General features: G+C 42.3%; 1 protein-coding gene and 3 pseudogenes across 7 annotated transcripts; 1 reads left to right on the top strand and 3 right to left on the bottom strand.

Moving 5' to 3' along the window:
• Window positions 1–2,144: 2,144 nt before the first annotated feature.
• LOC120112059 (UDP-glycosyltransferase 75C1 pseudogene) lies at window positions 2,145–4,073 on the bottom strand (annotated as a pseudogene).
• A 4,060-nt stretch (window positions 4,074–8,133) lies between these two features.
• LOC103705498 (UDP-glycosyltransferase 75C1 pseudogene) lies at window positions 8,134–10,077 on the bottom strand (annotated as a pseudogene).
• A 6,386-nt stretch (window positions 10,078–16,463) lies between these two features.
• On the top strand, window positions 16,464–19,149 carry LOC120111955 (uncharacterized). 6 transcript variants are annotated; one of them, XM_089926810.1, is made up of 8 exons: window positions 16,464–16,581; window positions 16,671–16,772; window positions 16,869–17,261; window positions 17,367–17,431; window positions 17,663–17,700; window positions 17,794–17,871; window positions 18,510–18,579; window positions 18,954–19,149. In XM_089926810.1, exons 2-4 carry the CDS (start codon window positions 16,716–16,718, stop codon window positions 17,412–17,414), a joined length of 498 nt encoding a protein of 165 aa, XP_089782936.1. In that variant the 5' UTR covers window positions 16,464–16,581; window positions 16,671–16,715; the 3' UTR covers window positions 17,415–17,431; window positions 17,663–17,700; window positions 17,794–17,871; window positions 18,510–18,579; window positions 18,954–19,149. The 6 variants fall into 6 exon arrangements, with proteins under 6 accessions (XP_089782936.1, XP_089782935.1, XP_089782937.1 ...); XM_089926809.1 differs by having other exon boundaries at window positions 18,500–18,579; XM_089926811.1 differs by lacking the exon at window positions 18,510–18,579.
• Window positions 19,150–21,001: 1,852 nt separating this feature from the next.
• On the bottom strand, window positions 21,002–25,423 carry LOC103700672 (crocetin glucosyltransferase, chloroplastic pseudogene; annotated as a pseudogene). Its single transcript, XR_015971690.2, has one exon. The product of XR_015971690.2 is annotated as a crocetin glucosyltransferase, chloroplastic pseudogene (transcript).
• Between the last annotated feature and the right edge of the window lie 41 nt (window positions 25,424–25,464).

Raw genomic sequence — 25,464 nt, 5'->3', positions numbered from 1 at the left:
AATACCTTCTGAGATGAAGACGGTCAAAACAATATAAAAAAACTATAGTGATGGGAAAGCGCCACTTCGAGCAGTTTGATCATGAAAGCATTCGATGCTCGTCCAAGCCCGTGTTTTGACGGTTCACCGGCTGCAAATTCTTACGCCTGGTAGAGAAGGTTTTCGACATCAATAATGTTTGATGATGTATCAAGTGACCTACTCCCCGAAGTGACGTTCGGAGCTTCGTCAATACAATTTTGAACACGTTTGGTTCGCGGGAAGTGGAGAGACAAAAACACGGTCAACAAAAACATAAAAAAAACAATTATTGTTTTAAAAAATAGAAAAATAATTCTTACATGAAAATTCGTGAGAAAGAAAATTTATATACTCAATTCCCATCGGCTGAATTGAAATAATTTTTTTAAAAAATTTATTTATTTTTTTAGATAAAATAAAATAAAATATTTTTATTAAGAATATGACAAATATTTTATATAATTTTTTTAAAAATAGATACTCAATAAAATATGGGTTATTATTTAATATGCTACTTGTCACTATCAATTAAATATATAAAAATTATTTTTTCATACAATATTTTTTTAAAAAAATATTTTAATAAGAAGAATTTTTTCACGCAAACCAAACCGAGTCTTCCATATAGTTGTTCCTTTTTCTTGTACAAAAGCGACACCACATTGCTTGAGCCCGTCAACATCGAGCCGGCAACCTTTTTTTTTTTGCTAGAAAATCAAAAAGTAATACATCACGGAGAGCACTAGACAGCCCCGCCGTGCCCACTCATAAATGATCCCTTGAGTGGTTAGTCATAAAGAAAGTCATCCAATCTGCAGCCCCATTGGTCTTTTTGAACACATGCCTCGCCTAAATCATCATCTCATTACAAACTATGGCCCAGATATCTCTCAACAGCAAGTGGTAATCACCAACCCCATCTGAGGCCTGTAGGATCCACCCAATGACCGTTGTAGAGTCATCCTCTAAAAGAACGTCTCTCTCCAGCAAAGCACGCCGAATATAACTTAGTACATACCCAGCCGCTCTCAGTTCCGCTACTGGCACCGAGGTGTCAAACAAGTGGCAGCCCCCGGCAGCGATTATCCTAGAATTCGGGTTCCTTACAATGAAGCACGCACCTCCTCTCCTGCCGCTCTATAAGAAGCATCTATCGAAGTTGATCCCGAGGAAACTTGAAGTTGGAAACTTCTAGATAAAAAATATCATGCAAAGCGCTCCACAGCAGATGTAAAGCTCTACCGCAACCCATTTCAAAGCCACTAAAAGCGTACCAGCACTTGTTTGCGGTCATATCAACCCTTCGCTCCACCTCGCCAAGCTTATATCCCTTACTGCTCATGCTCGTCACCATCTCCACCTACGTCTCTACTCACCGCCCCATGTTCCCGTCCTCAGGCAAAGCCAACCAAAGAAGTGGAAAAAGACCCTGTTACGGATGCCGCATTGTCACGGTGATATGCCCAGAATCTAATTGGTCTAAAAAACATATGAAGTATATTTTTTAGTATGTACGACAGTACGAGACTCGCATAAATATAAAACAAAAGAGAAAACAAACATGAGGGAGATCCGTGTTGGTGGATGAAGGAGAGGAATCGTAAGTGGGAGGAGAAACAAACGAAAATATCATTTATACACACCGAAACTTGTTGGGTCCATTGACAAGATCATGAAGGGCAGCTGATAACCGACAACCACGTACGAAAGAAGATGTTGAGTCCCATGACATTGTCATGGTATCTTATAACTGTATTGTGTGGTGTAGATCTGATTCTGAGATCACTGAAAATACTATACCAAGATTACGCCACCTGATTAGCTTTTTGTGTGGGCTATTACCTCTGTTACACAATGGTACACATCGTTTGATTTACTGCAATAATCCGGTCGATTTTATTTATGATCTTGGAAAGTTTATATAATGTAATATACTTCTGGTTTTGACTTTTGGATGGAGTAAAAGAAGAAATTGGAAGCTGCAGAGAGAAATGGCGGAGACGATGGTGGATCTGATACACGAGAAGACGGAAGAGATAGATTAAAATATACTTCTTGTGATCAAGCAATGATGCTACACAATATGGGTGTAGTTTAATATTCAAAGACAAAAATAGCCGTAATTCAATTTAAAATGAGTCGTACATTCAAATACAATAGCCACAATTCAATTTACAAGATAGATACATGACTTTCCGTTGTGCAATAATCTTGCTGCACAAGATGAGTGCAGTTTACATCTTCTGCACAAATAAAAGGATGGTGTCCGCATGCTGGACACGGGTTACAATAAATTTGGATATTCATAAGTCGCATAAGATACAACTTGTGTGAAAGGATACCAACAATTACATTAAGTAAAAAACAAAATAATTTTTGACACGTGTTATAAATTGGATTAAACACTTCAACTTTACTTCTTAAAAAGAGGTTGATAGTCTACTTATTTTGTGGTCGTAATTTGACTCTTATTGTATGGAGACTCAACCCAGTGGACGACAATAATAATAATAATAATAATAATAATAATAATAATAATAATAATTCAGTAGTTGTTCGCGAACTCCACCATGAATGTCTTCAGATTCCTATCGGAGGACCCACCTTCACGTACGGCCTCCCGCGCTTTGTCCCTCCACATCGCGGCCTTCCTCCGAATTTGCACCCCTCTCTCCCCCTCCCCCATCACCACCTCCAAACACCTCTTCAACTCGCTCTCCTCCAACAGTCCTTGTGATCTGGTAACCTCACTTCTCACCCCAGTCCCCCACGCCTCCATCAGTCTTGCGTTCGTCCCTTGGTCTGCCCATTGCGGCACGCCAATCGTTGGAACCCCGCATATCAAGCTCTCCAATGTGGAGTTCCACCCGCAGTGGGTCACGAAGCACCCCACCGACGGGTGGGACAGCACTTTGACCTGGGAGCACCACTCCACCACCATCCCATTCTCTCCATCCTCCAGCTCCACGCCTTCCCCTCTGTTGTCCTTCCGCACCACCCAAAGATAAGGCCTCCCGCTCTCCTTTAATCCCCACAAGATTTCCTCCAATTGCCGCTTCTTTATCACCGACATGCTCCCAAATGATACGTACACCACCGATTTCTCCGGCTTCGAGTCCAGCCACTCCATGTATCCCTTCTCATCGGCTTCAAAGAGATCGCCGCCGGAGGCGGCGTCTTTTGAATGCTGGCCATCTGAAGAAAGGGACGGCAGCATTGGCCCTATCGTGATGAGGTCCATGTTGCCGACGTTCTTGATCGCATCAGCCTCTAGTGCGTCGAAGGTGTTCAATAAAACTCTTGGCTTTGAGCTCTTCTCCTCCCGGTCCAATGTATCAAATGTCTCTCTTACCCCGACGAGGATAGGACGATAGGGATCGTCGGAACTGGTGATGGTTAAGAAGGACGGGAGGTCACGATTTTGGAGCGGTGGCAGCCCGGGTAGGTCAAACGTGAACAATGGGTCGTGAACGTGGGAGGTTATCAGCTCCTCATAGCCATGGAAGTAGTGGTAGCAGGTGGTGAAGATAGTGGCTGGCAGAATCCAGTAGAGGACAGAGGGGATACCATGATCACGTGCCACATCGGCGGCCCATGACAGCATGACGGTGTAGATTATGCAAGATACGGGGCGGTCACGTGCAGCGAGGTCGTGGACAATGCCAGAAAGAGTTCTGGCCCCGACAAGTTTGAATTGGGACATGAAGTCATCGAGGTCGCTCTCGTTGTCGAGTTTGAAGCCAGTGTCGTAGCCGTCGGAGAAGGGGATGTAGGAGAGGAGGCCATCTTCTACTTCCTCGTCGGGTTTGGCCAACGACGGAAACATGCGGCGGTGAGCGGAGATGGCGGTGGAGAAGGTGACGCGACGGCCGGTGGTTTGGGCGAGGCGCTTGGCCAGGTGGAGAGACGGGTTGATATGGCCTTGGGCCGGGTAGGTCACTACAAGGAAATGCTGTTGGCTTTGCTCCATTCTTACTAATTCGCGAAGGATGAAAGCTTTGGAAGGATTGATTCCTAGTCTAGACAAAATGGATCGAAAGTATTGTGGATTCGGTGAGACCCGAAGGGAGGGCCTTGGCTTTTATTGAGCGAGGGGCAAGAGATGGCTGACGTCTGTGGTGACGCGAAAGAGTTAACGTTAACGACCAGCTTTTCCGGACGGCCAAGGGCCTGTGAGTGCGTGTCCTGCTTGAGTTTTCATTTTTTTTGTTTTTTTTTTCCTTGCTATAGATGACTTACAATCCTAATACGCTCCTGCTAATTACCCCCCATAATTCTTCCAAAATGGTTATCTAAAAAAGAAGCAATTCAATCCACAACTTCATTAGCTTCTCTATAAATATGCTAGGTATGCCCTAGATGTCTCGGAGCTTGAGACGACGGCCACCCATACCTATATCACCAGTACATTCTTGAATGCAGCCGATCCCAGTAGCCGAATCATTTTCGAGCAGAATTGCTTTAGCCAGTAGTATATGTCGAGCATGATACAGACTAGCTCGAACTATCTTCAGTTCTACTTTAGAACTATCGAAGATTGGGCACCCGCTGCCACTACTCTAGATCCGGGCATCAGATTACAAAATTTGCTGCTCCCCTTTTACCACCATCCAAAACACATTCATCAAAATTGACTTCAAAAAAATTGGTGATGGAACTTTCAAGTGACGTACACCGTCTCACGCACTACAAAAGCCTAGGTAGAGTCGTAATCTTTTTTTTCATCTCAATAAATCTGAGGAAAATCTTGCATTTCCTGTACGAGGAGGTGTGAGTTCTTTTTGGGGAGAAAGAGAGATAAGCGTCATGAAATAGGGTGTGTGTGTGGCTTCAGTGTGCGAGAGGGAGCCGATTTGGTTCTCAACTTACAATTTTTTAATAAAATTTTTTTTCCTCTCTCTGAAATTTTTCTCCCACTAGGGAAAATGGGAAAATGCCACCTCGTCTCCCATAGAATAACTTAATTCTGAGACGAAGACAATCAAAACAATATAAAAAAACTATAGTGATTGGAAGACGCCACCTCGAGCAGTTTGATCGTGTAAGCATTCGATGCTCGTCCAAGCCCGTATTTTTACAGTTCACCTGCCGCAAATTTTTAGGCATGGTAGGGAAGGTTTTCACGTTAATAAATCTTCGATGATGTATGAAGTGACATACTTCCCCGAGTGACGTGCGTTCGCATTAACGTCAATACAATATTGTGTACTGGCTCTCTTCTCGTCTACAATTGCGATAGAGTTGAGTGGGGCGGCCCTAGAACTAAAGATTTGCGTCTTGAGATTATGAAGCCTTAAGACGTCGACCGTCGATCCAAAAAGGGAAGGGCCGAGCCTCTGAAGAACTGAAGATCGAAGAAGTACTGGAGTCTGGGGGAAGAAGAGAACTAAAGAAGCCGAGAATTAATGTTCAACAACAACAAAAAAATAGCACCAATAGAGGAGGAAGAAAAGGGGAGAAGAAATGGCTGTTGTTTATCAATTGTCATAATCATTGCCCGCCTGTAACCCTGTTACCTCACCTCAATCACCTATAGCTACCTGTAGCTTATCTATCGTCGGGGACACACGTAGTCATTGTCCTGCTAGCTTTCGGATGAGAAAGATGTGTAGTGTTAAGCAAAAAAAAATAAAAATGCTATCCAACGGTGGCAGAGCGGGGCCTTCTTTGGGCCGAGGGCCTTAGGCGACCGCATCAGCCGCCTAAGGCTCGAGCCGGCCTTGCCCTCCACCTCGCCAAGCTCTAACCTTTACCGCTCACGCTCGTCACCTTCTCCACCTACATCTCTACTTGCCAATGTTTGTTTCTGTCCTCATCCAAACCCATCCAAGAAGTAGAAGATGGCCTAGTTATGGATGCCACTTTGTCCTAGTGATATGCTCTGTAATAGCCCATAACTTTGGGCTAGTGGGCCAACCCGAAGAGGCCAGGCCCAAGACTCACGTGCAGCAAGAAGCAGAAGATGGCCTTGTTATGGATGCCACTTAATCGTAGTGATATGCCCTGTAATAGCCCATAGCTTTAGGCCAGTGGGCCGGCCCAAAGAGGCCAGGCCCAAGACTCACGTGCGCTGCACGTGTGGGAGGGGGGAGCAAGACTCCGATCGAGAGTCCTCTTCCTTCCCGATCGCGCCGAAAATCGGAGGTTTCACGGGGATCCAAACATCAGCCGGATAAGGTCTTCGTCTATTTAAGACCACCCCTCTCCTCCTTTGAGTTTCATCGACGAATAACCGAGATTTCGTCGCTAATCCAAGCTCTTCTTCGAATTTTCTTCTCTGATTTCTGCCGGTAAGTGTCGCCGATTGAGATAGGACCCCTTCCCTTCTTCTTTTAGTCTTCTAGCCATGTTTTACCATGATTTGAGCTGGAGAATCGCCAGAAAATCATCCAAAATAGGGGTGCCTTGTTTCCGTCTTCTTCTTCCACGATTATGCTGCCATCGGTCGCTAGATTTAACCAGAGTTGTGGCCGCCTATGGCTGCCATCGGGTGGGTGTCTAGGCCACCGTGGCTGCCACCCTTTTTCCTGCACGGGTAGGGAGGAAGGGGGAAGAAGGAGAAGATGAACTTTCCCATTCATGAAGAGAGAAGAGAGAGGGATTTCCTTCTCTTCTTCCCTCTTCTTTCTTTTCTCTCTTTCTCTCTCCTATCTCTATTTCTCTCTCTAGTTTTCTTTCTCTTTCTTCTTCTTCTTTTTCTCTTTCTTGGTGTCTTCTCTCTCTTGTTGATCTGGGTTACTGGTAGTAGGGACTCGGGAGACCGAGTGATAGACCACTGGTTGACACCGGTAGGCGGTCTAGATTACTAGTCTGCTGTTTGATTATTTTTTTTGATAATTAAGTTTATACCTATAGAGGGAGAGCACTCTACACAAGAAGGTTTTGAACTAGATACTTTGCATCCCAGCTCGTAGATCGTGAAGTGGATCAGTAATTGTTGTATTTAGTGAGATTGAGATAGAGGTAAGAATTTTTGTACTTTATCGCCAAATATATATCTGTTTATTGGTTTGTACCACTGGATTTGCATCATGATATATACATCGATAAATTTGGTTTGGCATGTGATGGTATGTTTTATATAATTTCCAGTAAAAATATATTTGTATGGTTATTATATGTATTAAATATTGAAAATAGAATTATTGGACCAAGATATTTTGAATTTGAGATAAATGTACCGTGTAAGTGAAAATTGATTTGATAAGAGTAACAAATAAATCAGACAAATAAAATATAATTTGGACTAACCTCGTAATGGGATAACCTTCACGAGCTTATGCGTGGGATAGCGTCCATGGGCTTGCGCGTGAGATAACATTCATGGGCTTATGTATGGGATAACTTCCACGAGCTTATGCATATGGGATAGCCTCCATGGGCTTACGCGTGGAATAGCCTCTATGAGCTTACGCATGTAATAGCCTTCACGAGCTTATGCGTGGGATGGCCTTCACGGGTTTACGCATGGAATTTTATTAGTCTTAGACTACATCATGATCTTGGTTAGTCCAACACCGAAAGATAATTGATTTGAAACTTGGAAATCAAGTTAATGAGAAATAGATGATATGACAAAAGAAGCGGTTATTGAACACATTTGCCTTATAATCTGGGAGATTGAAAATACGGGACATATATACTAATTAACTATATTCTGTTTATAGGACTCAGATGATCTAGGATATCAATTACTATGGCAAGAGAGTTCAGATCATCTTCAATCTATACTAGAGGTTCCATTTTGATCTGATAAATTGAATGAAGCAGCAGAGGAAGCAAATGGTCCCACCATATACTGATTCAATAGTTCATGCCATGTGCTGACTGGGTGATGCCTGCTATTGCTTAATGAATATTTAAATATAGAAATAGCCACAATTCAAGTTAAATCGAGTGGTAGGATTCAAATGCAATAAGTGTTCTTAAGAATTAGAGGGTAGATACACTTCGTGTGGTGCAGTTTAATATTCAAAAAGAAAAACGGCCAAAATTCAATTTTTATTGAGCAGTACATTCAAATGCAATAGCCACATGCAGTTCAATTTAAATCGAGTAGAACATTCAAATGCAATAAGCATCCTTAATAATTGCAAGATTGATACACTTTCTACGATCCAGCAAGGATGCTACAAGGGATGAGCGCAGCTTGCATCTTCTGCGCAACAAAAAGGATGGTTTCCATACTGGGCACGGCATACAATAGTTTGGAGATTCATAAATAGCACAAGATGCAGCCTTGGGCGAAAAGATACCAACAGCTACATTAAGCAAACAACAAAATAATTTTGACACGTGTGATAAATTGGAATGAACACTTTAAGTTTGCTTCTTAAAAAAAATGTTGACAATCTAATTATTTTATTATCATAGTTTGACTGATCTTAATATTTTGGTACGGAGACCCAATCCCATGGACCATCATATCAAAAGAACCACGACGACAACAACAATAATTCGGACACGACTCAATCCCGTGGACTGCATAATAATAATAATAATAATAATAATAATAATAATAATAATAATAAGAGAAGAATCTAATTTGCAGCCCGACAAAATAATTCGGACAAGACTCGGATTTTCAGCACTTGTTCTTAAACTGCTCCACGAGAGTCTTCAGATTCCTATCCGAGGGCCCACCTTCACGAACGGCCTCCCGCGCTTTGTCCCTCCACATCGCTGCCTTCCTCCTAATTTCCACCCCGCTCTCTCCCTCCCCCATCACCACCTCCAAACACCTCTTCAACTCGCTCCCCTCCAACAGTCCTTGTGATCTGTTAACCTCACTTCTCACCCCAGTCCCCCACGCCTCCATCAGTCTTGCGTTCGTCCCTTGGTCTGCCCGTTGCGGCACCCCAATCGTTGGAACACCGCATATCAAGCTCTCCAATGTGGAGTTCCACCCGCAGTGGGTCACGAAGCACCCCACCGACGGGTGGGACAGCACTTTGACCTGGGAGCACCACTCCACCACCATCCCATTCTCTCCATCCTCCAGCTCCACGCCTTCCCCTCTGTTGTCCTTCCGCACCACCCAAAGATAAGGCCTCCCGCTCTCCTTTAATCCCCACAAGATTTCCTCCAATTGCCGCTTCTTTATCACCGACATGCTCCCAAATGACACGTACACCACCGATTTCTCCGGCTTCGACTCCAGCCACTCCATGTATCCCTTCTCATCGGCTTCAAAAAGATCGCCGCCGGAGGCGGTGTCTTTTGAATCCTGGCCATCTGAGGAAAGGGACGGCAGCATTGGCCCTATCGTGATGAGGTCCATGTTGCCGACGGCCTTGATCGCATCAGCCTCTAGTGCGTCGAAGGTGTTCAATAAAACTCTTGGCTTTGAGCTCTTCTCCTCCCGGTCCAATGTATCAAATGTCTCTCTTACCCCGACGAGGATAGGACGATAGGGATCGTCGGAACTGGTGATGGTTAAGAAGGACGGGAGGTCACGATTTTGGAGCGGTGGCAGCCCGGGTAGGTCAAACGTGAACAATGGGTCGTGAACGTGGGAGGTTATCAGCTCCTCATAGCCATGGAAGTAGTGGTAGCAGGTGGTGAAGATAGTCGCTGGCATAATCCAGTAGAGGGCAGAGGGGATACCATGGTCACGTGCCACATCGGCGGCCCATGACAGCCAGACGCTGTAGATTATGCAAGATACGGGGCGGTCACGTGCAGCGAGGTCGTGGACAATGCCAGAAAGAGTTCTGGTCCCGACAAGTTTGAATTGGGTCATGAAGTCATCCAGGTCGCCGTCGGTGTCGGCTTCGAAGCCAGTGTCGTAGCCGTCGGAGAAGGGGATGTAGGAGAGGAGGCCATCTTCTACTTCCTCGTCGGGTTTGGCCAACGACGGAAACATGCGGCGGTGAGCGGAGATGGAGGTGGAGAAGGTGACGCGACCGCCGGTGGTTTGGGGGAGGCGCTTGGCCAGGTGGAGAGACGGGTTGATATGGCCTTGGGCCGGGTAGGTCGCTACAAGGAAATGCTGTTGGCATTGCTCCATTTTTACTAATTCGCGAAGGATGAAAGCTTCGGAAGGGTTGATTCCTACTCAAGAGAAAATGGATCGAAAGGATTGTGGATGCGGTCAGACCCGGCCGGAGGGCCTGGGCTTTAATAGAGCGAGGGGCAAGAGAAGGGTGACGTCTGTGGTGACGGGAAAGAGTTACGTTAACGACCAGCCTTTCCGGATCGACGAGGGTGTGTGAGTGCGTGCCGTGCTGGGATTTTTGTCTTTTTTTTTTTTCTCTACAATGGAAGAATCAAAGCCTAGCCTGAATATATTAAAAAAAGCACTCCTTCTTGTTAGTCCAGAGAACACCTCCGAAATAACTAGCGAGAAAAAAGTCACTCAATTCGCAACTACATTATTCTCCTATTAAATATGCTCATGACCATGCCCCCGATGTTCCAGAGCAGGAGATGGCGCCCACCCATATCCATGTCACCAGTGCACCTCTGCATCTAGCCGATCACAATAGCCGAGTCATCTTCGAATAGAATTACTTTGGCCAACAATACATATCGAGCATGATACAAATCAGCTCAAGCTGCCCTCAATTTTACTTCAGAAACAAAAATATTGAAAATTGGGCACCCGTTGCCTCACTCTAGATCCGAGCCTTTAATCATAAAATCCATTGCTCCCCTCCTACCACCATTTAAAACACATTTATCGAAGTCGACCTCGAGAAAACTTGGAAATAGAAACATGTAGTTGATGTATACCATCCGATATATTACAAGAGTAAATGTAGAGTCGTACTTTTTTTTTTTCATCTCAATAAATCTGAGGGAAATCTCTCACTTCCAGTACAAGGAGGTGTGAGTTATTTTGGGGGAGAGAGAGATAGGCATCTTGAAATGAGGTGTCTGTAGTAGCACTTCTTCACGGTCATATCAACTCTGCCCTCCACCTCACTATGCTTATAGCCCTTACCACTTACGCTCGTCACCTTCTCCACCTACACCTCTACTCACCAGTGTTTTATAAAAAGCTGTTTGCTATTTGGTAACTACATTTTTAAAGTGTTGTGGCACTTTAACATGTGTTTGATAAACAAATTGAGAAAGTACTTTTGTATGACAAAATTACCATAAAGAACATTGCATAGTATTATACAACAGAGCATAATAAAATATAACATATAATAATACATAAATATATGATATAGTATAATATTATTGTATTGTAATATAATATTATTATAATGTAGTAATATAATATTGTATACTATATTATAATAATTTAATATAATATTAAATTATTTAACATAACATATCAATGTATTATGATATAATGTAATATAATATTATATTTATTATATAATACAATAATAAAGGTACAAAATATTATAATTATTAGCGTACATCAATTTTTCATAATATAACATAATATTAAATTATTTAACATAACATATTAATATATTATGATATAATGTAATATAATATTATATTTATATTATAATATAATAATGGGAAACAAGAATATCTTTTCTTACACCGAAAAAAGTCTGATTCATGGCTAGAGTTCTTTGTTAGGGCTTCAGCATATTTTTAGGTTTATAAAGAGATAAAATATGTAATTGTTATATTTTATTATACATTTTTTGGTCAAAAAATAGCTTTCCGACGAAGCTCAAAACAACTTTTTCGGAAAGCTCCAAAATGGAGCTTTTCCCAAAAAGCTATTTTTAGCTTTCTGAAAAAGCTAAAATAGCTTTCCGAAGTTTTTGCCAAACATCCTTTTTCATCCAAAAGTACTTTTGGAAGGCCAAAAAGTACTTTTTAGCCCTCCAAAAGCTTTTCCAAATGGGGACCTAGTAATATGCCCTATAATAGCCCATAGCTTTGGGCTAGTGGGCTGGCCCGAAGAGGCCAGGCCCAAGACTCACGTGCAGTAAGAAGTAGAAGGGGTTTTTGTTACGGATGCCACTTGGTCCTAGCGATATACTCTGTAATAGCCCATAGCTTTGGGCTAGAGGGTTGGCCCGAAGAGGCCAGGCCCAAGACTCATGTGCACTGCATGTGAGGGAGGAAGGGAGGAAGGCTCTGGCCGAGCGTCTTCTTCCTCCTCGATCACACCGAAAATTGGAAATTATACGGGGATCCAAACACAAGCCGGATAAGGTCTTCGCCTATTTAAGACCACTCCCCCCCTCCTTTGAGTTCCATTAATGAATAACCGAGATTTTGCCGCTGATCCCAAGCTCTTCTTCGGGTTTTCTCCTCTGATTTTTGAGAGTAAGTGTCGCCGAATTGAGATAGAACCCCTTATCTTCTTCTTTCTTCTAGCCATGAAAATTGCCGAAAAATCATCCAAAATATGGGTGCCCTGTTTCCATCTTCTTCTTCCACTATTTTGCCGCCACCAACCGCTAGATTTGGCTAGGGTTGTGGCCGTCGTCAGGTGGGTGTCTGGGCCACCATGGCTGCCAACCTTTTTTTTGCAGGGGTGGGGAGGAATGGGGAAAGAAGGGGAAGATGAACTTCCCCATTCATGAAAAAGAGAAGAGAGAGGAGTTTCTCTCTCTTCTTTCCTCTTGTCTCTTTTCTCTCTCCTATCTTCATTTCTCTCTCTATTTTCTCTTTCTTTCATTTTCCTCATTTTTTCTCTCTAGTTGACCTTGTTCACACTACAAAAAAATTGGCCTTTCCCGACGCTTTTTTCCCGACGCTAGGGAGAAGCGTCGGGAAAAAAGGGTTCCCCGCCAAAATATGCCGACGCTTTAGTTAAGCGTCGGTAATTCTCAAGAAAAGACGACGCACAAAAGCGTCGTTGTAATAGCCGACGCTTATTAGCGTCGTCATAGTCCCAAGATAAAACGACGCTAATAAGCGTCGTCAAAAGCCAAATTAACAACAAAACCAAGCGGCCGGCCCCTTCCTCCTCATTTTACATCCCGATCGAATCAAGCCCTAGCTCCTCTCCTCCTCCCTCCTCTCCTCTCCGGCGCCGAGCGACGTCCGACGGCCACCGCCTTTCTCTCTCCCTCCGTCCCTCGCGCTCTTTCCCCCCTCGCGCGGCCTTCATTCCACCGCCTCTCCTCTCTCCGACCACCCAACACCGGCGCCTCCCATCCCCTCTTTTTCTCTATTTTCTCATTTTCCGCCTCCTCCTTCCGCTGTCTCCCTCTTCTCCTCCTCTCAACGGAGCCTCGTCAGTTGCCGCCTCGTCATCGCTGGTGGGTGCTTTGGAGAAGAAGGTGACGGGGAAAAAGCTAAGTTGTTGAAGCCATCATCAAGGTGAGACCTAATCTTTAATTTTCTTTACGTTAGATTTTTGACGTTAGAGGGCTAAATCTTAAAGGTTTAAGGTAATATTTAGTTTCTGAAATTTTGGAAATAGTGGGTATCAAAATGAGCAGAAATACACATATATGGGTATCAAAATAACCTAGAAATTGAATACAATGGAAAATGATCCCCCACCGCATTGAGTAACTGCTTGAAAACTGCATCTGGAAGATAAAAATATTTAATTAATCTGGAAGATTAATTAAATATTTAAAATAAATCTGGAAGATTTATGAGATTGTTCTTTTTCCTCTCCATCAATTTTTTTTTTAATTTTATTGGTTGTACCAATGAAAGACCTGTAAGCCGTCAGGAAAAAAAATATATATATATTTCTGCATTCTTTTTAAGTTTTATAACTAGAGTTAGGCATCTGCCATTTACGTAATTTCTAAAATAAATAATTGTATCTGAGATTGTAAGAGGCTGAATTCCATCCCTTCTAATTGTACAAGTAAAAATACCCTCTGAATTCCATCCAATATTATCTTTCACTTTTTAATTAAAACCACATGTTATACACTCTGTATCCTAATACTCACTTAAGAAAAAGAATACTAGTCACTGATACATGATTTTTAAAACCCTAAAAGCAGAGTCAATTTGTTAAGATCTTTAAAATTGCTAATTTGATTGAAGAGTCCTTGCAAATAAGTTAGGATAACTAAGGAATAGGAAATATATTCTCTTTATTTTATTTTCATAGAGAGATCCAAAAAAATTAGGAAGTTATTTTCAACTATGTCACCAATAATAAAGAGTACTATTTATTTATTAAAAATAGTAGTGAAAAGCATTTATTGACTTCTTAATTATTAGCAATAGATGGGGCATAATGGAGTTTTATACAATCTGTAGAATCGCATAGCACTGGAAAGCAATGCATGAATTTGATCTACTTTCTCATTAACAATTTATCAAATTGTTAATGAATATAGATGGTTCCAGAGCCTAATGCAGACCTTGGACTTCCACTATCAAGCACTTGCCAGTGGCATAGCTCAACATGCTGATCAGAGAAGAGTAGAGATTGAGAAAGAGAAGCTGGGCAGCACTACTACTCAGTGATGATTGTTGCTGTAGTGCAGATTGGATTTGTCTTGGTATTCTTGTTGTTTACCGTTTCCTCAGCTGGGGTAGAACTGATGTAGGTTGCAGAGTTCCATGTATTGGTTGGCTCTGTTCTTGAGGACCTACAGTGCCACGGTCTTCCTGAGGTCTGATTGTTAGGGCTTGTTCTAGGTTCCTACAATTTTTGCTTCTCCCATGTCAGGTGAACCGGAGATGACAGATTCAAGGTGAGGAATCATCTGTTGTCTATGGTAGTGCTATTAGCATTCTTATTGATGGATGTGACAGCTTCTCCGGTTGAGGTTGTCATGCCTAAGAGTGCCTGTTGTTTTTTCCTCTTTCTGTTGTTTTCCCCTTTAGAAGTTTACAAGCTTTATTTCTTTGGAGGAATTTCCCTTCATCAGCAGATCTGTCAGAGAATTTTGATTTAAGCTTTTTAGTTGTCTTTGTTTCAGACTGGGGATTCTACCGGTATAGAGTGTATATGATATGATTGTTCTATCAGGTATACTGAGGACAACAGAGAGGCATGTGAGAGGCTGTGTTACATAATTTTGTGGCGTCAAAAATATCTTATTAGTTGTTGAGGTTCAGGTCGCTACCTGCATTAGTGGTTGTATTCAAACCATCTATATTCTTTTAATGGTCTTGATAATTGGAGATTGGATTTGTTAAGCTGGGAGTTTTCCTTTTTTAAAGATATATGTTATTTATTTATTAAAAATGGAATGTCAATATATCAAATGGATCCTCCTTTTTGAATTAGTAATTAGAAACAATTAGCCAAAGCAATGCTAAAACCTAGGATCATCTCAATATGGAAAATAAAACCCTAATCTTGTCTGCCTAAATACGAGATAAAAGAAAAATCCAAAGATGAATTGTGCCAATCTCTCTTTGTGCCAATCTCTCTTTCCAGCAATACGAGACAAGGAGAATTAATATAAGGGGTTGGTCTGTATTTATATTTGGTGTGTTGCTACCTTTGTTGTCTTTGCTAGTTTAAAAGATGACCGTAAGTGACAGATGGGAGGCCAACGGGCCATGTAGCATAGTATGTGCTGCCCACTTGCATTTACATATATCCTTCATCTTGAATACAGATATCATTTCTGTATGCTCTCCAACTGTGGTGTCATTTCTGAATACAGATATTTAATACAGATACCAGGTAATAATATGCCCCGAGGGAGACGATTTAGAGATGTGGAGTTCCAGCATTCTCAGATGGGATCTACTTCTGATCAGTCCCTACAGTCCCAGCAGCCATGTGAGCATCAGCAGCACGAGTCAGGATCTCAGCGCGAGCCTCCTGCTGATTGCCCGGAGGATGAGCTCCGGATCCAGGATAATTCGATTTAAAGTTCATATTTTATGTTCATATTTGTCTTCAACTTTTTAAGACATATTTTATTTAATTTTAATAGATGGACAAGGGACGGTGAGGACGAGACGGGGACCCACTCAAGCAAAGGATGTGTGGAAGCTTCCTCCGGGTGAGAAGATCATCATCCGATGCAACGAATTGGGGCAGCCTATCAATAGAGCTGGAAGTCTACTATCAAGCTTTTTAGGATCGGTTGCACGCAAGGGTCAGCTGTGTCCACTCAACTATACGAAGTGGAATGACATGCTTCCTTCGTATAAGGTTGAGCTTCTTAGACTTATACAGGTAATGAATTGAATTTATTCTTTTTAATTCGACACCTCCTGTATATTAATTTGCTTAGTATCATAATTTTATTTTAGATGTTTAATATTATTATAACATTCTGAATCTTGTTGTAGGGTAAGTTTGTACTCCCTCCAGAGAGCCATGATTGGGTGCTAAAGTCCCTCAATCGCAAATGGAAAGAATATAAAGCAAAATTGAAGACGGACTTCAAGCACGAGGGTATGACAGAGGACGAGGTTGCTCGTGTGACTCCTCCTGATGTATACCCTCAGCAGTGGAGGGAGCTTGTTCACTACTGATTTTCTGAAAAAGAACAGGTCACGTATATTGTTTCAATATTTTATATTATCTTTATTATTAATATAGATTGCAAATATATACATTGAATCATATTATACTGTGTGCTTTTATTTTGGCAGACATATTCTAATATTGGCAGAGCTGCATGAGCATCTCAAGCAGTTCCTCATACTTCAGGCTCGAAGAGTTATGCGAGACGTAGAAATGAATTCGTAAGTTCTTTTGAAACTATTTGAAATTTTACTAATATATAGCACGTATCATAATATATAGTTTGCCAATATACTTTCCGTATGTGTAGATAGTAGAGCATGGAAGGGAGCCTGGTGAGGTAGAGTTTTATAAGATGACCCACACTCACCGAGATGGCAGCTTTGTCCGGGACGAGTCGAGAGATATAGTTGTATGTATTCATTTTTGCTTTGTTCAGAATATTTTTTTAAAAAAATTTAATTTTTTTTAAATATTAATGTGACATTTTTTTTTGAGAGATATATAGGAAAGAGCTACAACTCTTATTTCAGAGCGTGTCGGGGAGTCATCATCATCCGATGCGGCCAGTCGCGTCGAGGCTCAAGTCTATACCGAATTAATGGGCCCAGAACGTTATGGTCGAGTGAGGGGTTATGGTGTTGGAGTTACCCCCACTCAGTTGTCTGCAGTGAGCCGATATACCCAAGATGCTAGACAAGGTAGTAGCACTGCAGAGGTTTGTAGTCTGAAGGCAGAGATGGCACAGATAAAGCAGTCATATGAGACAAGGATAGAGGAGATGAGTCAGAGTCATAGGACCGATATGGAGGAGTTGAAGCAGAGCCAAGAGTTGAAGATACAATCTTTGCAAGATCAGCTTGACCATATTTCATCCTTTTTGCAGAGATTTGCTCCTCCGGTACATAACTAAATCTATTTGAATATTTTATGTAATTATAATGTATTCTTGTATGAGCGTGATGACTTTCGTATTTTTAGTTTCTAAAATATTTTTTTTTTGTAGGTTGATGATACTTCATCTACTCGTAGAGATGATGATGCCGACCCTTGATACATATTGTAGATTGTGTACGTAGGAATTTGACTTGTATGTTCTTAAAATTTTGGAGATTCCTTTGATTAATCTTGTATGATCATCATGAGATCTTTTTTGAGCAACATGATAAGTAGAATCTATCAAAACCTATGTGCCTTCTTCCGCTTTCCTTCATTGTTAGAATGGAATGCAACATCCATTCATTTGCTTTTCTAATTAATTGCTGTGAGTTCATTTTGAATCATATTTTATTCTATGAGCAGGTCACTTGACAGCTAGGAGTGATGTCTACAGCTTCGGGGTTGTCCTTCTTGAGCTCTTAACAGGACGCCGGTCTGTGGACAAGATATTCTATATTTTCTGATTGTATCAATCTTTTTTCTGAATGGAACAGGCATGGAGGCAGGGCTTATGCTTTGTGATTGCCAGCTTGTCCCAGGATCACTACAGATTGGCATTTATGGACGACTTTGTACGTACGGATCACTTGATACCATTTTCAATTTATTGATCATATTGTTTCTTGATGCATATTTAGATTGAACCTCACCCTATGTTCCCATATAACATGTTGCATAACAGTTGAAACTAGAGTTGGTTTTCCTTGGCCATGACCGAGCACTTCTATAATTTTCGAAGTCCTGTGCATAGTAAAATGTATTAATGCATTGAATGCATCCAATTACATTGGTTTAATATTGTTTTCTTCAACATTTTACCATACACAGTTCTTGATGTCTGTTAACGTTTTTATTCTCCAGGCCATACAAATTCACCTGGAAAGGGTGGCATCAAAGTAGAAGCAAGTGATTCACCAGTAACTTTACATGGAGGTTGGTATCGTTTAAGCTACTTACACGTGCTACCTACCTTCCGACCTTTTTGGTAGTACTTTGAATTTTGAAATAATAACATAGCTTTTGCAGCGAATGGTGCATTATCCTCAGCAACAGGTCAAAAATCATCATGTGAATCAGGAGATTACCAAGGTATATAATAAGCAACCTGAAATAATGATGCCTGTTAAATCTTTGACTTGGTTCATTTTGTTTTGACCCTGATATGACAAGGTTCTGAGGTGTACTGTCCTTTTCTTTCAGTGAAACTTAGCATCAAGTCCTTCAAGGTGCCAGAACTTTTTGTTGAGATTCCTCAAAATGCTACTGTTGGTTCCTTGAAGGTACATGATCCCCTAATATCTTTTTATTTCATGTTCTGCTTTGTTACCAACATTATGGACATTCTTTATTTTATCTGTTCCATTTGGTACAGACCAAAGCCTTTGGAATCTCGCATTCACAGGATTTTTATATTTTTATTGTATTAAGCTGCCTGTATTAATGCAATAGAAATCGATAACCCGATAATCTTATAATTGTTTTACTATAGCTGACAGGTTAGCATGTGAATTTGTGAATGTTACGTTCGTGGAGATTACTTAATGTTTTATGACTCTTAGAACCCTACTTCCTCAAGGCTCATTGTAGTTTTGCAGCACACACTTTCTATTATTATATAATCTAACCCAATAAATGGTAATTTTTGTTGTTGCAGTCGCAAGAATTCTTTCAATATCTTTTAGAATGTTTAATGACAATACTCGCCCGAGCAAGGAGCGGAGCAGAGCAGAGCTTAAGAAGACTCTGGTCTGTGGACAAGACTCGCCCGAGCAAGGAGCAGAGCTTGGTTGACTGGGCTCGCCCCAAGCTTAATGACAATATTGTAGAGATGATGATGCCGACCCTTGATACATATATTGTAGATTGTGTACGTAGGAATTTGACTTGTATGTTTTTAGAATGTTTTTGAAGTACAATGTAATCAAATATGATAATATGAATGTAATCAAAGTTCTTGTTTGTGACTCGTATTTTGTTATATATGTGATTCAGTGTATTTGTTTCTATTGTTTTGTTAGAATTTAATGTACACAGAGTACTTAAAAATTACTTTCATAAATTTTTTTAAAAAAAAAATTTAATGCCGACGCTTATAAGCGTCGGGAAAAGCATCCGGAACGTAAACTATTGGCACGCCTTTAACGACGCTTATAAGCGTCGGCGTCTTAGAAAACGAACGACGCTTAAAAGCGTCGGCATAGACCGGTTAAACCCGACCCACGCACAACCGGAACGTAAACTGGCACGCCTTTAACGACGCTTCTAAGCGTCGGCCTAACCAACCGTTATCACCGACGCTTATAAGCGTCGGCGTCTTATAAAAGGAACGACGCTTAAAAGCGTCGGCAAAGACCGACGACGCTTTTTTAACGCGTCGGGTTAAACCCGACCCACGCCCACCTGCCCGACGTCTGACCCACGCTTTGTGTAGCGTGGGCTAGGAATTCGCCGACGCTTATAAGCGTCGGTAGAGGCAAAAAAAACCGTCGGGAGTTATTCCTTCTTTTGTAGTGTCAGTGGTAGTAGGGACTCAGGGGACCAAGTGATGGACCACTAGCTGATGCTGGTAGGCGGTCTAGGTTACTAGTCTATTTTTTTTTATAATTGAGTTTGATTCTGTAGAGAGAGTAATCTGCACAAGAAGGTCATGAACAGGATACTTTACACCCTAGATCGTAGATCGTGAAGTGGCTCAGTGATTGTTGTATTTAGTCAAATTGTGATAGAGGTAAGAATTTCTGTACTTGGTCACCAAATGTATATATATCTATTGGTTTGTACCACTGGATTTGTATCGTGATATTTACATCGATAAATTTAGTTTGGCATGTAATGGTATATTGTATATAAGTTCTAGTATAAATATATTTGGATAGTTATTATATGTATTAGATATTGAAAACATAATTATGTGAACAAGATACCTTGAATTTAAAAAAGATGCACTATGTAAGTGAAAACTGATTTGACAAGAGTAACATATAATTCAGACGGATAAGATATAGTTTGGACTAACCTAATCATGGGATAACCTCTACGAGCTTATGCGTAGGATAGCATCTATGGGCTTACACGTAGGATAATGTCCATGGGCTTACGCATGGGATAGCTTTTACGAGTTTATACATAATGCACATGAGATAGCCTTCATGGGCTTACACGTGGGATAGCTTCTATGAGTTTACGCATGAGATAACATCCACTAACATATCTGTGGAATAGCCTCCATGGGCTTACGCGTGGAATTTTGTTAGTCTTAGACTAGGTCATGATCTATGTTAGTCTAAAGCCGGAAGGTAATTGATATAAAACTTGAAAATCAAATTAATCAAAAATGGATGACACGACAAAAGAAGCTGTTATAGAACACATTTGCCTCATAATCCGAGCGATTGAAAATACGGGACATAGTAATTAACTGTATTCTGTTTATAGGACACAGATGATCTAAGATATCAATTACTATGGCAAGAGAGTTCAGATCCTCTTCAATCTATACTAGAGGTTCCATTTTGATCATAGATTATTCGCGTGGCGATCAATTGAATGGAGGGGTAGAGGAAGCAAATGGTCCTACCATATACTGATTGAATAGTTCATGCCATGTGCTGACTCGGTGACGCCTGCTATTGCTTAATGAATATTTAAATATAGAAATAGCCACAATTCAAGTTAAATTGAGTAGTAGGATTCAAATGCAACTTTGGGTGAAAAGATACCAACAGCTACATTAAGTAAACAACGAAATAATTAATTTTGACACGTGTGATAAATTGGAATAAGCAATTCAAGTTTGCTTCTTAAAAAGAAGTTAACAGTCCAATTATTTTATTATCATAGTTTGACTCTTAATATTTTTCTACCGAGACTCAATCCGATGGACTACATATAAAAAAGAACTACAACGACAACAACAATAATTCGGACGCGACTCAATCCCGTGGACTACAATAATAATAATAAGAATAGAATCTAACTTGCTGCCCGACAAAATAATTCGGACAAGACTGACATTTTCAGTACTTGTTCGCGAACTCCTCCACGAAAGTCTTCAGATTCCTATCGGACGACCCACCTTCACGTATGGCCTCCCGCGCTTTGTCCCTCCACATCGTTGCCTTCCTCCTAATTTCCACCCCTCTCTCTCCCTCCCCCATCACCACCTCCAAACACCTCTTCAACTCGCTCCCCTCTAACAGTCCTTGTGATCTGTCAACCTCACTTCTCACCCCAGTCCCCCACACCTCTATCAGTCTTGCGTTCGTCCCTTGGTCTGTCCATTGCGGCACCCCAATCGTTGGAACCCCGCATATCAAGCTCTCCAATGTGGAGTTCCACCCGCAGTGTGTCACGAAGCACCCGACCGATGGGTGGGAGAGCACTTTGACCTGGGAGCACCATTCCACCACCATCCCATTCTCTCCATCCTCCAGCTCGACGCCTTCCCCTCTGTTGTCCTTCCGCACCACCCAAAGATAAGGCCTCCCGCTTTCCTTTAATCCCCACAAGATTTCTTCCAATTGCCGCTTCTTTATCACCGACATGCTCCCAAATGCTACGTACACCACCGATTTCTCCGGCTTCGAGTCCAGCCACTCCATGTATCCCTTCTCATCGGCTTCGAAAAGATCGCCACCGGAGACGGTGTCTTTTGAATTCTGGCCATCTGAAGAAAGGGACGGCAGCAGAGGCCCTATCGGGATGAGGTCCAAGTTGCCGATGGCCTTGATCGCATCAGCCTCCAGTTTGTTGAAGGTGTTCAAGAAAACTCTTGGCTTTGAGGTCTTCTCCTCCCGGTCCAGTGTATCAAATGTCTCTCTTACCCCGACGAAGATAGGACGGTAGGGGTCGTCGGAACTGGTGACGGTTAAGAAGGACGGGAGGTCACGATTTTGGAGCGGTGGCAGCCCTGGTAGGTCAACCGTAAACAGTGGGTCGTGACCGTGGGAGGTTATCAGCTCCTCATAGCCATGGAAGTAGTGGTAGTACGTGGTGAAGACAGTGGCTGGCTGAATCCAGTAGAGGACAGAGGGGATACCATGATCACGTGCCACATCGGCGGCCCATGACATTAAGATGCTGTAGATTATGCAAGATACGGGGCGGTCTCGTGCAGGGAGGTCGTGGACAATGCCAGAAAGAGTTCTGGTCCCGACAAGTTTGAATTGGGACATGAAGTCATCGAGGTTGCCGTCGGTGTCGGCTTTGAACCCAGTGTCGTAGCCGTCGGAGAAGGGGACGTAGGAGAGGAGGCCATCTTCCACTTCCTCGTCGGGTTTGGCCAAGGACGGAAACATGCGGCGGTGAGCGGAGATGGCGGTGGAGAAGGTGACGCGACGGCCGGTGGTTTGGGCGAGGCGCTTGGCCAGGTGGAGAGACGGGTTGATATGGCCTTGGGCTGGGTAGGTCACTACAAGGAAATGCTGTTGGCGTTGCTCCATTCCTACTAGTTCGCGAGGGATCAAAGCTTTGGAACAATTAATTAATAATTTCTAGTCAAGACAGAAAGGATCGAGAGGATTGTGGATGTGGCGAGACCCGGCCGGAGGGCAGTGACTTTAATAGAGCGAGGGGCAAGGGAAGGGTGACGTTTGCGGTGACGGGAAAGAGTTACCTTGGGGACCAGCTTCTCCGGACGGAGACGGGTGCGTGAGTGCGTGGTCTTCGCATCGCAACCGCACCCCAACTCTTAGAGGCCTTTGTACCACTTACGAGTAGATAAACAGTGACGCTTGCAATGACGCTTGGGATCGTGTTGTATCTTTCGCGCGCTGGACTGTTGCGAAGTGGTCTTTTAGATCAGAACCTGCTCGATAACGACGCGGAGACGGGAGAAGTTCCGATGGTTCGGACTCGAGGCCTTCCTTCACCGTATTGTAAAACCACTTACGCGTCCGTCCATCTTGGCCTCGAGAGGAAGAGCGAGGGGAGGGAGAGAGAAGCTACGCTCCTCTCCCTCTACCGGCCCGCACGTCCGTCCAGCCCCTTCCCTGAGCTCTCCTCCGTCCTCCCCATAGTTCGGAGGGTAAACCCCCTTATGGTTCGCGTTTGTCCATCTTTTTCCCCGAGTTGGACGAAGAAAGAGAGATAGGGACGGAGAGAGAAGCTCTGCTCCTCCGTTCAACGGCTCTTACCTCCGGCCAGCCCCTGTCTTCCGTCCTCTCCGGCATTCGAACAACTGCCTTCTCTCTGCGTTAGCTGGAGCCAGTGCAGTAGTCGTCGATCGCCAGATGTCTGATGAAATGCCGAACCCAAAAATAACAACTGCCTGGTCTCTGCATCAGCTGGAGCCAGTGCAGTTGTCGTTGACCGCCAGATGTCCGATGAAATGCCGAACGCAAAAATGTCTCGGAGCGTGAGGCTCATGAGGGACACTCGTTCCTGGACGCGAGGATTCATGCAAAGTGAGAGGAACTCGTCTTGGAGCTAGCAAGCAGTGCATTATTGATATTGAGGGAAGATTGGAAGCTGGCTTGTTCTACAACTTTTATGGGACTTCAGATATTGTGGATTGTGATCTTGGCTAGCACTTATGTTGAGACCTTAGATACTGCCAATTGTGATATGGTTAGCACCTATGCAGGGTAGCTTGGCTCAATGGGTATATTACAGGCCAAAACAAGGGACATCATAGTATGGGAATTCGGATATGCTTGAGCTTGTGTTAATTGTCACTGTATTGGACGAAGCGAACATTTTTGGAAAGAAGGTTGTTGACATTGTCACTTCGGACCTCGTATTGACATTATCGCTTCAGACCTTATGATGACATGAAGTTGTTGTTTATTATTGAGAGGTTTTATAATGTTATGATGGATGAGCTGCCAACTAATGTTGGTAATGCATCTACTGAATTTGTTGTCATAATCTCATAACAACTGTCTAGAGTTATCTGAGTTTCTTGTTGGCACTTGTTTATTATTATTATTATTATTTTGAGAATACTTGTTGGAACTTGCTTTTTAAATACAATACTTCATCGGCTTCATTAATTTATCCATCCAACGATAACCTAGTCGTGCATTATCATTAGAACAAGGTCCATGGGAAGGCCCTACCATGCAACATTATTGCTAGAAACAGCACCAATGTCATCCTCTAAATCGATGCGTGCTGACAACCCGCTGACAAAGAATCCACAGCTACCACTACAAACGAAGATGGGAGAACCAGCTTTTTACTGACATGGAGATGCAAGCCTGGTATTTGTTTGAATTGTTATGGTGTCCTTAATGAGATGAAAAGGTGAGAGAAGCAGCAAGCAAGGAGATCGAGACGCTGATGCTCCACCGAATGTAGGAATCGTTGTCGTTGACAAAGGTATCTCTACGGGAAGTGTTTCAGGTTCCCACCAGTCTCTCAACACAATGTGGCAAGGATTATGAGCAGCAGCTACCAAAAACCCAGCTACCAGTTTCTACGGATGAGGAGCATAGAGAGAGCACCAATAAGAGCTATAATGATATGAGCTGCATGCATCATCTCAGGAAACAGGGTTAGGATGGGAAGTGTCCTTTGTTATATTCGATTCCCTGCTTTGAATAGATAATATGTGAATTCCAAAAGAAAGAAACTACCAGAGAGATATTTGATTAGACATTCTTGTTTTTTCAGAGAGAAGGTTAGATATTATTTTTAAAGAATTATAGAGGATCCTTTTTCTATGTAAATGAAATTTCATTTAGTTGATAATTATAATTTACCTTGTCATCCTTTTACGCAATTTTTCACCCACAGTTTGCTTGCTCTTTGCGTTGCGGAAGTGTGTTCGTGGACCGAAGCCCACCGGTCGATAAAGAAAAAGAGTTTAAGAGATCATGTTCTGATGGTTTTCTATTAAGAAATTAGTCCAAAAATTATACTAGGACTTTCTTGCCAACCATGAGACGTTTGTCAACTCATGGGGTTAGTCCAGACATCATCTGATTGCAGTGATTTATCATATGTAGGCATACAAGTTGATTGGATTGTTTGGGCCATATGTTTCTGCAAACATTTCAGAACGTAGATAAAAAAACATGTATCGAAATACAGAAGGATTGTTTCAACCACAAAAAATACAAATGCCTTTTCAGTTAAATAATACAGTTGATGGCCACATCCATACAGATGTCAAAACTGATATATTGGTACAATAAAGACCCGACAATTAAGAAAACAGCTCC

This window comes from Phoenix dactylifera, chromosome 12 (genome assembly GCF_051530095.1).
Source record: "Phoenix dactylifera cultivar Ajwa chromosome 12, Ajwa_hap1_PhDact_Kaust_v1.1, whole genome shotgun sequence".
Taxonomy (NCBI): domain Eukaryota; kingdom Viridiplantae; phylum Streptophyta; class Magnoliopsida; order Arecales; family Arecaceae; genus Phoenix; species Phoenix dactylifera.
This window is presented reverse-complemented; position numbering and strand designations above follow the sequence as displayed.